Below are 12,039 nucleotides of genomic sequence, written 5' to 3'. Positions count from 1 at the left end.
CATTTTCCCTGCAAATAACAACTTTTATTTAGCGAAAAAACCTTTTAAATACAATATATACAGTATTATTTAGATATTACAAAAGAAATTTTTCAGTTAGGCTTTGATATTCACGAAATAGACCTCGATGACTGTCAGTTTTGCTTGTCAATATACTTAATTTGCAGCAAAATTGATTGAATGAGTCTATAACGTAAAAATGGACGCTACCGCTACATTGCCACCTGAGATTTATGAACAGTTTCGTTAAGACGATGCGAATACAAATGTGTTCAAACTGCAACCTGAGTTACGTTTTGTTTATATATGAGTGATTTTTGTTTGTTTTTTGTTTTCAGTCAACAACCATTTTCTACACCGAAAGGCGTTTGGTAGCAATTCGAACGAATTTGATTTCGGATCGTCTTAGAAATCAAATATATTATAGTCATTCATTAACCATCATTCAAAATACAAATTTGTTTTTCACTGAATACTAATTTTAAATGTAAGTTATATGCATAGGTAAGGGTACTTTACACGATATGAAAAAATACATTTCGAAATGTCATATTTTATTGGTATTTTTCCCATTGATCTTTATTAAGATTCGCATATTAGTGGAGGGTCTTTTTCCAGCTTTTTTCCTCAGGTGAAGCCATAAAGTTTTTGTAAATAAGATTTACGTCTAGAATGTCTTGTCTTGGTAGATTTTATATTGTATTTACTTTTTTGATTTTCAGGTTCCAAAAACCACAATTTTGACGTTGTCGTTAAATAAGTTGTAGAAGATCTTCAAATAAACCTCAGAATACTTATTTTACCTAAGGCCATTGCTTCATATACAACCCTTTGCCACAGACAAATTAAATGTACATATAGACAAAGGAATGCTCTAGACAATGTTCTTAACATAGAGTTTGTTGACAGAAAAACTCAATTAAAACTACAATAAATACAATTCTATAAAGTTACTTTTTGACGGAATCTACATCCTCGGATAAAAATGTAAAAGAAAATCTTGCCATTTTTTCTCAAAAATCGCCTTCGAAAAATATTCAGTATTTTGGTTTGAGTCTGTTGACAGCACACAGCATGAGTAATCTTTTGTCTATACAATACGTTTGTCTATGCCAATACCATAACTTACAGTTCTCCGACGTTTTCAGTATGTATTACATTTTTATTTTCCAGGGTTGTAAGATGGTTGCGCCATACTTTTTGGGTCCCCTCGTAATAATACAACATGATGTTCGTCTCATTAGAAAATATAACGTCATCAAAGTACTTTAAAGGGCTTGAAATCTTCTCTGTAGAAAATTCGTTTCCCTATATTTTACGGGGAGAGCAGTGGTTTTTCCTATCCCTTCGTGATAATGCTTTTCTGACTTTTTCACGTAACGCACATATTCCAAAATCGTTTTCAATTACAAAACCAAAATTTGATTCTGGTTTGTGGTCTATTATTGATTTCCTAAATTATTTGGTGACGAAAAGTTATAGACTCTACATTTCTATATACTAAGAACACCATAAAAATTCTTAATTGCAAACAAATCGTGGGAATATTCACAATTTTATTGCACTTTAACTGATTTGCAAACATTTAGACCAAGGCCAAGAAATCAAGTACATACAGTTTTTGTTGTTGCTATTTCTGGCCGATTTCTGATTTTATTGCCTTATTGATATTTTAAACAGTAAAAAACTTAACATTATTGAACTAAATTTTGTTTTAATCCTAAATTAAAAATTAAATTTTCCAAATCCGTTCGTAATATTTTTTTGTTTAAAAAGAATATCTGTTGTGCGACATTTGTTAAGTGAAAACAAAATTACTCCAGACAAGTAAACTTGGATCGGTTGGTTTTTACTGCTTATATTACGTTAATACTATACAATTGCGACATCTGTTGAAACGGAAGAAAAACTTCTAATGTGGTTTTATAATTTAGTGGTTTACGATAAAATTATACGATAAAACCTGCGCCTAGAAGTAAACTACAAAATTATTATTTATTATTTGTGATAATTTACGGTATATAATATTTTACGGTATATAATAGCAAAATATAAGGATATTTTTGTTGATATTTTTTTGTGGTTAAATGACGAATTTTCGAATTCGTCCTGGAAATTTGTGTTTTGAATGATGGTTAATGAATGACTATAATATATTTGATTTCTAAGACGATCCGAAATCAAATTCGTTCGAATTGCTACCAAACGCCTTTCGGTGTAGAAAATGGTTGTTCGACTGAAAACAAAAAACAAACAAAAATAACTCATATATAAACAAAACGTAACTCAGGTTGCAGTTTGAACACATTTGTATTCGCATCGTCTTAACGAAACTGTTCATAAATCTCAGGTGGCAATAGCAATATTAAGCATTACAAGTAGTGCAATTGCAAAACGATTGAAGACCACACTATAAACCGGATTATGGCGGTCTTAAACTCGAGTTGTTTCCGTGCTGTATGAAGGGTCTGATTTTTATTTGTTTTGCAAAAAATGTGATTTTTTCTTTTGTGTTGTGGTGAATCTATGTTAACGTTTTGTAATGGTGAAATTTCCAAAAATTTTGCACGTTTTTACGTTCATTAGTAGTATCGATAATTGTCGGTAGAATTAAAATGCTTATAATTTCGATAAATAACGAATTTTTTGGTAAGTTAACGAAGAATAAAAAGTAGTCGCTAGCCTCTTGCGACACAAACAGTGATGTCAACTTTTCTTTATGTTTTTAGTCATAATTTTGCTATTTAATTTTACCGATTTTTGCCGGTAACAGCAAAAATGAGTTACAGAATCCCTCTACAGGTTTGTGTACCGTCAAATTACTCGACTTCGAAAATAATTAATACAGTTTTCTAAAACATGAATTTATATTTTGTATATGATTAAATTCTTAATAATACTACACAAATATAAACAAAAATACATCATAAGATCTCTGTCCCCTATTAACTATTTGACAATATGTCTGTCCGTGTGATAATGATAATTTTTAATAATTAGTACAAATGTTTCGAATTTTGATAGTTTCGAAAGATTTGTAGTTTGATATGAAGGACATAGGTTACTAATTTTTACAGTAAAACACAAAATTTCCACTTATATTAGTTGGTAGTGCGAGGCTCAATATTTACCACATAGACACGCGGTTTCCTGTAGGGTTAATGTAGCGGTAGCGTCCATTTTTACGTTATAGACTCATTCAATCAATTTTGTTGCAAATTAAGTATAGTACACATTGACAAGCAAAAATGACAGTCATCGAGGTCTATTTCGTGAATATCAAAGCCTAACTGAAAAATTTCTTTTGTAATATCTAAATAATATCGTATATATTGTATTTAAAAGGTTTTTCGCTAAATAAAAGTTGTTATTTGCAGGAAAAATGTCTTAAAATACGTTGGCTGCCATTTTTTACTGATAGTGTACTCCCCTTTAAGCGGGGTACACACGATCAGTTTTGACTGTCAGTTTTGCTCAAATAATCGGTTGCTTGCCAGTGTGGCCGTTCATTTTTGTCAGTCATCATAAAATATTTTGTGGTTGCTGGATTGTTTGACATGTATCGATATTTCCGAAAAATCTACAGTCAAAACTGATCGTGTGTACCCCGCTTTAGAATATAGGGTTTTCCGAATATGTACAAAATATTTTCAATACACGTTGGTATAGCCCTCATTTAACCATACCGGCGGTTAGGATACATTTTCCTACGTATTTTGTTGTAATTTGGCATTTGTTGTTCTTTGTAGATAGAAAACCTCTGTGCGAAATATTAGCAACATAGGTTTAGGTTTTGAAGTATTTTTAAGTTTAAAGACAAAACTTTCAATCTACTTTGGTCCTTCATCATACCATCAATTTTATACAGAATGTCTTACATTAAGTTCAGGTTGTCACTGCATTTCTATTTTTACCGTCTCATTTGCGAGAAGATTCTTAGTATCACAGAAATCATCATTTGTAATGATTAAATTTCAACTTTAAATTTCCACTTTTTTTACATTTCTGATTTTAAAAGTAAAATATAACTGTTTTGTAAAATATTAAGAATGATAGATTTGTGCACACCGTTTGTTCCTTACAAAAAATTATGAAACAAAAGTGCAACTTTTAAATGCGTTTTTTAAGGCGTTGCGAGGGGTAAATTGCTTTGGGTACTTACCTAACGAATTCAATAAAATTCAATAAAAAGCGGAAATGTAAAAAAGGTTTTAATTTGCGTACTAAATTTGGTACCTTTGGTTTTGTGTGAACAGATAGATTTCTAAACTGATATTTAGTATTGGTTGAGATAAAGTGGCGATTTTAAAATATAGTTCTGTAAGTTTACAAATGGGGATCACTGGGGTTTTGTGAACAGACAGAACTAGAAGCAAGCTCAATTTTTACAAACGGGTAGAGTTTTTGATAGTTAGTGTTTTCGTGGTACGAACATTACTAAATGTTAATTAACATTAAAGTGCTGGTATTAACTAACAAAGAAATCATTTTTTTTTTTTGCCTTCAAAAAATACAATACCATAAGATACGAAGGGAAGGAGGGAGGGAGAGACATATTTGCTTTACGATTGTAGACATTCATTTTTGGAGATAAGTCGATTTACGTCAAACTATATCGCGAACGATTCGATTTATGTAGTTCTTTTTGAAAACTAAATACTTGATTTTTAGAAAAAGATAAATAGTAACACTCTTAACTGTCGTAAGTAGCATTACTGGCTTTTATTTTGATAAAAAAAGTTGTAAATGGGAAATGGAGACATTATATTCTGAATTTTGGTAAATTTATTTATTATCCTGCTTTATACCATTGGAGATTTTCCGCCAACGAAGTAGCGGGCATATGCTAGTCTATACTTATAAAAGAGTTGAGTAATGATGACTGACTGACTCACTGACTGATAATCAACGCCCAGACTAAACGGCTAAAGTTAGAACCTGGATATTTTGGGTGAGGGACACTTTGGTTCGAAGGTGTCAGATAAGGCTGGATTTTTGGAAATTCGAGCTAGAACGGTACTAAAAGTACTAAAAGTTACTAAATATGGTAGGCAAACGCGAAGAGCTAGAATTCTTAAATTTGGAATGAGGTTCACTGATGGAGAGTTAGAAAGGTGTACCAAAGGGTATTTGGAAATTCGAATTATAAGTGTACGAAAATTACTAAAAGTTACTAAATTTAGTACCATTTGGTATTACGTGAACGATAGAGCTAAAATCTTGAAATTTGGAATGAAAATCAAGGTTTAGAAGATGAGTTGATATAAGGAGTTGGTTTTGAAAATGTGTACGAATAGTACTAAATTGTACTAAATTTGGAACAATTTGGATTTGGGCGAACCGATAAAGTTTTAATTCTGAAATTTGGAATTACTATTACCGTTGGAGTGTAGGTTTAAGATATGGAGGTAGTTTTCGAAATTCGTACATATGGGTACGAAAGGTACTAAATAGTACCAAATAAGGGACAATTTGGATCTGGGGGAACGGATGGAGCCGGAATCCTGAAATTTAGAATTAGGATTACTGTCGGAGTGTAGGATAGAGGAATTTTGGAAATTCGTACTTTTGGGTACGAAAAGTACTAAATGGTACCTAGTTTGGTACAATATGAATTTAAGTGATCGGATAGAGCTGGAATAGTGAAATTTGGAATTAAAGGCCCCCATTCATTTATCAGTCTGTGCCGTCAGTCCGATGAACCCTTTCCGTATGTGTGACAAGTGTGTAAAACGAACATCACTCAAGTCTAAAAATCTTGAGTTTTTCCTCCAAAAATTAATGAATTCTACGTGTTTTGTGTTCCTACACCAACATTATTTTCTGTATTTCAAAATTGTTTATTGACAATTTGAAAATAAACACAATTTACCCAGACTGATGGGGTTTCATTTGGATTTGGGCGAACGGATACAGCAGAAATTCTTAAATTTGGAATTAAGATTACTGTTGGAGTGTATGATTGAGGTAGTCTTGGAAATTGTTGGTTATGGTTACGAAAAGCACTTAATGGTACCAAATCTTGTACAATTTGTATTTGAGTGATCGGATAGAGCAGGAATAGTGAAATTTGAAATTATGATTACTATTGGAGTGTGGGATTGGGATACTTTTGAAAATTCGTACTTATGGCTACGAAAAGTACTGAATGGTACCAAATTTGATACAATTTGGATTTGGGTTATCTGATACATTTGGAATCCTGAAATTCGAAATTAAGATTACTGTTCGAGTGATGGATAGAGGGAGGTTTGGATATTCGGACCTATGGGAACAAAACGTACTGAATTTTACTAAATTTGGTACAATTTGGATTACGGTGATCGGATGCAGCTGCAATCCTCAAATTTGGAATTAAAATACCTGTTGAAGTGAAGGATTGAGGTAGTTTTGGAAATTTTTGGTTATGGGTGCGAAAGGTACTAAATGGTACTACATTTGGTACAATTAGAATTTGGTATTCTTAAGGGTTCGAAGATTGTTCTATGCATGGTACAATTTTGTATTGGACTAACGAATAGACCTGGATTAGTGAGATTTAGAATTAAGATTCCTGTTGTTATTTGTTAATAGCGTCAGATTTAGGAAATATGTATCATAAATATACGACTTGTACTATATGGTTCAGGATTTGGTACAATTAGGCCGTCATGGCGCTGAGCACCCCAATTAAAATATCTCAACAATTATGGCTGGCTCTTGATGTGTAGGCGTAAGGAAAATCGGACTTGTGGGGTAAGAATTGGACTTACATGAAAATAAATATCAATTAAAATAGGTATTAGTACAAAAATTTTTTCCATGTTCACCGTTCTATATTATATATTTTTATTTGTTTTATATATCCTTTCCGCATACGAAGTAGCGGGTACTTTGCTAGTTACGTTATAATTGATTATCATTTCTCTAGATATCCCTAAAAGCAAGTTGGTTTGTAGATCCCTACAAGTGTAATGTGCTTTCTCGTCGGCTGGGGTAAGTTCAATCGCGTTCGGGGTCTCCATAAGGACCCACTTAACCTTACGGAATGAGAAGACTAGTATTCTCCACTTCCTGGGGGCTAAATCTTGGATTTACTGAATAAACGCAAATTTTCAATCTACTTGGGTTTAAATGCGATAAGAACGAATTAAATGGGTATATATATTGGATTAATAGTTGGCGAAGGGATTATGCAGACTCGCTGGGGTTTGGCAGCTGAGGAGCTCGTGTTGAATTAGCGGTTTCTTTTTCGAGGGAAACGGTGTTGTTTGTGTTCTGGAATAGGATGTAGTTGGTGTTCGGCTGCAGATGATCGGGGTGACGATGTATTCGGTGTTCGGCTGTTGATGATCGGGAAGAGGATGAATTCGGTGCCAACTTAGCATCAAACCTGTGCTTCAACGTAGGTTTCTATGCTGAAACAGCATATGTTGTTACAACAACAATATTTGATGTTTTACCCTTGTGTAACGCATTGTTGCGGTACTTGCGGATACTTATTTTCGGCACATTCCTCCAAACCGAAGTTCTTTTTTCAGATTTATGCGATTTATGTTCAGTAGTTGCGAAGGAATTATCTTTTTAACACAAAAATTCATTAATAAATATTAAAATTCATTAATAAATATTCGATATTATATTATTTTGCTGTTTTCAAGAACACAGTTATTTTAATTTAGCAAAGGAAAATTTCCTCCGCCAATGGTTACGAGATATTTTTAGCTAGGGTTTTATTTTTGCAATATTTGCTGAATTATGTGTTACTCTCAGCAACAGAGTCATCCGGATCAATTTCATATGCACTTTATTTTCATCTCAACAATAACTTTTGCAAGTAAATAATTATTTGATCATTAATTGTTCGGCCATTTTTTAATTTATTTGAACCTTTGAAAATATTATTATTACAATTCGTGATTTCATTTGACCTCGTGCAAAAGATGCTGTGAAATAATGATTTCACATGAAACTAATTCCATTTAATTTTCTTGGTTGCTTATAAATCTTACGGCGCATATCAATGGTGTGGTAACACACCAACAAAATTTCCACCATATAATTGGGTAATATCCTATCATATCTTTTATGCCATCGTAAAAACGATCAACTCCATAACACCAGGAAATAGATATACACTCAAAGAATATCAGCCAAAGCAAACAGTAACCACTAACTGCATATGAATCCAATAATTGAAATACATACATTCCACCCTATAAAATAAAATAACATAATTATTTTGTATTAAAACCGTACAAACTTTACCTGGGATATGCAAGACATTCCCAAACAATAACTCAGGGCGCATACTACAGCTATAAAAAGTTCCTTGCGCTTTCGTAGAAAATGGGGCCATTCATCGATTATGGCCGTTATGAAACCTTCCATTGTACAAAATTGCGAATCAAGACCAATTAGAAGCAACATAAGAAAAAACAAACACGACCATAGGGCTGACCCTGGGAGTTGTAAAACTGCTGCAGGATATACCAAAAATGCTAATCCTGGACCCGACGCAGCTACTTCTGACACTGAACGCTCTTGCTCATGTGCCATAAAGCCAACAACGGAGAAAATTACAAAACCAGCAAACATACTTGTACTTGAATTTATTGTGCAGACTAGTAAGGCATCCCTAATGAAAAAGAATAAGAAAAAATTAGGATTTTTATTTCCAATATTTCAATTGTCTTTGACAATCATCCTCAGGGATCTGTTTTAAAAACAAAATTTTATAATTACAACTTATGAAATATATAAATGTAACACTCCAGCAAAATTTTAAGAAAGGGGTTCCGTGCAATGACGTGATTTCATGGCATTTAAACCAATGCAAAGAAGTCGTAAAAGATCCGATCTTTTCATCAGCATTTGAACCCATGCAAAGTAAGTTTTGAAAGAACCGATCCACAGTGGATCCACCCATTGGCCAAAAATAAAAAATGAAGTTCAAAATTTTGGTACAACATCTGGCAGCCCTGACAGCTATGACATGGACCTTTTTAAAAATATATTAGTTTTTTAATTAATTTAATTAATCGAGCTTTTTTATGACCTAAGGAGATTACATTGAAAAATTGATATCTAGCGAAGTCCTACACACACACACATCAACCACTATGCGACGATCGTTTCGTTAGCTGGTCAGGCTAACATCATCAGGCATATTAATGTGTTGTTGTTGCTAGACAATTTTCGCCATTTGGAGCTCCTATTTATACATCCAAGATTGCAAATTTTGCATTTGTGAAGTTCAAATTGCAGCTTTTTATTTCCAAAGACGACTCATTTGTCCCCCTTCTATTCCAGAAATCAATTTTTTCAATGTTACATTCATATTACAGTCGATAGCTTTTTTCCATCGTAGACTGTATATATGTCTTTCAAATCGAAAGATTTTTTAAGTGGATTGTGGTTTAGAACGCTAAGACGTCAGCAACATTGTCTGTTAGTTGGCGACGACCCAGGTTCGAATCCAGTCTACGATGGAAAAAAGCTATCGACTGTAATATGAATGTAACATTGAAAAAATTGATTTCTGGAATAGAAGGGGGACAAATGAGTCGTCTTGGAAATAAAAAGCTGCAATTTGAACTTCACAAATGCAAAATTTGCAATCTTGGATGTATAAATAGGAGCTCCAAATGGCGAAAATTGTCTAGCAACAACAACACATTAATATGCCTGATGATGTTAGCCTAACCAGCTAACGAAACGATCGTCGCATAGTGGTTGATGTGTGTGTGTGTAGGACTTCGCTAGATATCAATTTTTCAATGTAATCTCCTTAGGTCATAAAAAAGCTCGATTAATTAAATTAATTAAATCTCACAAATAATGGCCTTCGCCCCTAAAAAGGCAAAAACTTTAAAATAAAACATTTCAGCTGAGCCCGGCTGGGATTCGAACCTGGGTCGTCGCCAACTAACAGACAATGTTGCTGACGTCTTAGCGTTCTAAACCACAATCCACTTAAAAAATCTTTCGATTTGAAAGACATATATACAGTCTACGATGGAAAAAAGCTATCGACTGTAATATGAATGTAACATTGAAAAAATTGATTTCTGGAATAGAAGGGGGACAAATGAGTCGTCTTTGGAAATAAAAAGCTGCAATTTGAACTTCACAAATGCAAAATTTGCAATCTTGGATGTATAAATAGGAGCTCCAAATGGCGAAAATTGTCTAGCAACAACAACACATTAATATGCCTGATGATGTTAGCCTAACCAGCTAACGAAACGATCGTCGCATAGTGGTTGATGTGTGTGTGTGTAGGACTTCGCTAGATATCAATTTTTCAATGTAATCTCCTTAGGTCATAAAAAAGCTCGATTAATTAAATTAATTAAATCTCACAAATAATGGCCTTCGCCCCCTAAAAAGGCAAAAACTTTAAAATAAAACATTCAGCTGAGCCCGGCTGGGATTCGAACCTGGGTCGTCGCCAACTAACAGACAATGTTGCTGACGTCTTAGCGTTCTAAACCACAATCCACTTAAAAAATCTTTCGATTTGAAAGACATATATACAGTCTACGATGGAAAAAAGCTATCGACTGTAATATGAATGTAACATTGAAAAAATTGATTTCTGGAATAGAAGGGGGACAAATGAGTCGTCTTTGGAAATAAAAAGCTGCAATTTGAACTTCACAAATGCAAAATTTGCAATCTTGGATGTATAAATAGGAGCTCCAAATGGCGAAAATTGTCTAGCAACAACAACACATTAATATGCCTGATGATGTTAGCCTAACCAGCTAACGAAACGATCGTCGCATAGTGGTTGATGTGTGTGTGTGTAGGACTTCGCTAGATATCAATTTTTCAATGTAATCTCCTTAGGTCATAAAAAAGCTCGATTAATTAAATTAATTAAATCTCACAAATAATGGCCTTCGCCCCTAAAAAGGCAAAAACTTTAAAATATATTAGTTTTTGTTTCATTCGAACGCGATCTTCTTAAGAATAGCTTCAAAAGTCGGAACATGTGACTAATATTTTTTATTGTGAGTACAACCTATATTTTAAGTGCAATTAAATATATTGAAAATATCGCGAAAATAATACGTATAGCAAAATATTATTGTGGGAGGAGGTAATAGCTTAATTTTCATTAAAAATAGTGTTTTAGCGTGTTGTGGAATTCTAGTTAGCTGCATATTTTCTTCGTGTATTTTGTAATGCCAATTCGATCATATACTTTAATTTGACCTAAGGTTTTAGTCATGATGCCCACCAGTGCCCACCTGGATAATTTTCCAAAGTAGGTCATGGGTTTAAGATTATTCAGTATTAAAATCAGCTGCCATCTAGTGCCAGACTATAAATGGTGGGTCGCTGGCTAAAGCTGCCCTAGAATAGGGTTTCTATAGATATATTAGTGTATAACTCTGTTATCTGACCACGTACATTAACATAATTAGCATCAGTGGCAAGATGAAGAAATCTTCTTCCAAACTAGTCTTACGTTGGCGGTACGTGCCTTCCAGGAAGAACGCTATTAGATCTATATTAAAAATCTTACCAATTTTCGAACAATAAAATCGATTTTTTTAATTCGCTAAATTGGTTGGATTTTATGTTGTTTTGGATATTGTTTTGTCTCCCCAAGCCTATTTTTGCATCATAAGATAATCGGGACCTTTGTTCATGTCAATTTGTATTAATAGCGCAAAAAAATTCTTACCGTATATCCCCTCCAGAGGGAAAATGGGGGAGAATGCCACGCTCGTGATTTCTTAAAACACTCTTCGCGGCAGCACAAAGCTGTAACCGGCGCATTGGCTTGATATTTACACTGGAAATATTTTTGGACACTTTCTCCATACAAGTGGATCCACTGTGCGATATTTTCATCAGCATTTGAACCCATTCCCATCGATCGAATAGAAATGATTTTTGTGTTTTTATACACATTTTTCTAAACATATAAGATTAATTATTTACTTTAGGATTGATGTTGTCGGAGACTCCAAATCGCAACCAACGTTGTTAAAACGCTCGTCGTAATGATTATGTCATAGCAAAGGTTGGTGAAAGTTAAATGCC

At 33.5% G+C, this 12,039-nt stretch overlaps 1 protein-coding gene across 1 annotated transcript; it reads right to left on the bottom strand.

Annotated features, from left to right (window-relative positions):
* Positions 1-7,961: 7,961 nt before the first annotated feature.
* LOC141388096 (sodium- and chloride-dependent GABA transporter 1-like) lies at positions 7,962-8,617 on the bottom strand (the record flags this gene model as incomplete). The annotated part of the gene is made up of 2 exons (XM_073958142.1): positions 7,962-8,195; positions 8,248-8,617. Coding segments are annotated over 2 exons (604 nt in total), but the record flags the coding sequence as incomplete, so codon positions are not given.
* Between the last annotated feature and the right edge of the window lie 3,422 nt (positions 8,618-12,039).

The sequence above is a fragment of the Musca autumnalis genome, unplaced genomic scaffold (assembly GCF_047663935.1).
Source record: "Musca autumnalis isolate F117 unplaced genomic scaffold, ASM4766393v1 scaffold_53, whole genome shotgun sequence".
In the NCBI taxonomy this organism is placed as follows: domain Eukaryota; kingdom Metazoa; phylum Arthropoda; class Insecta; order Diptera; family Muscidae; genus Musca; species Musca autumnalis.
Note: the sequence above shows the minus strand (reverse complement) of the source record. Positions and strands in the feature narration are given on the sequence as shown.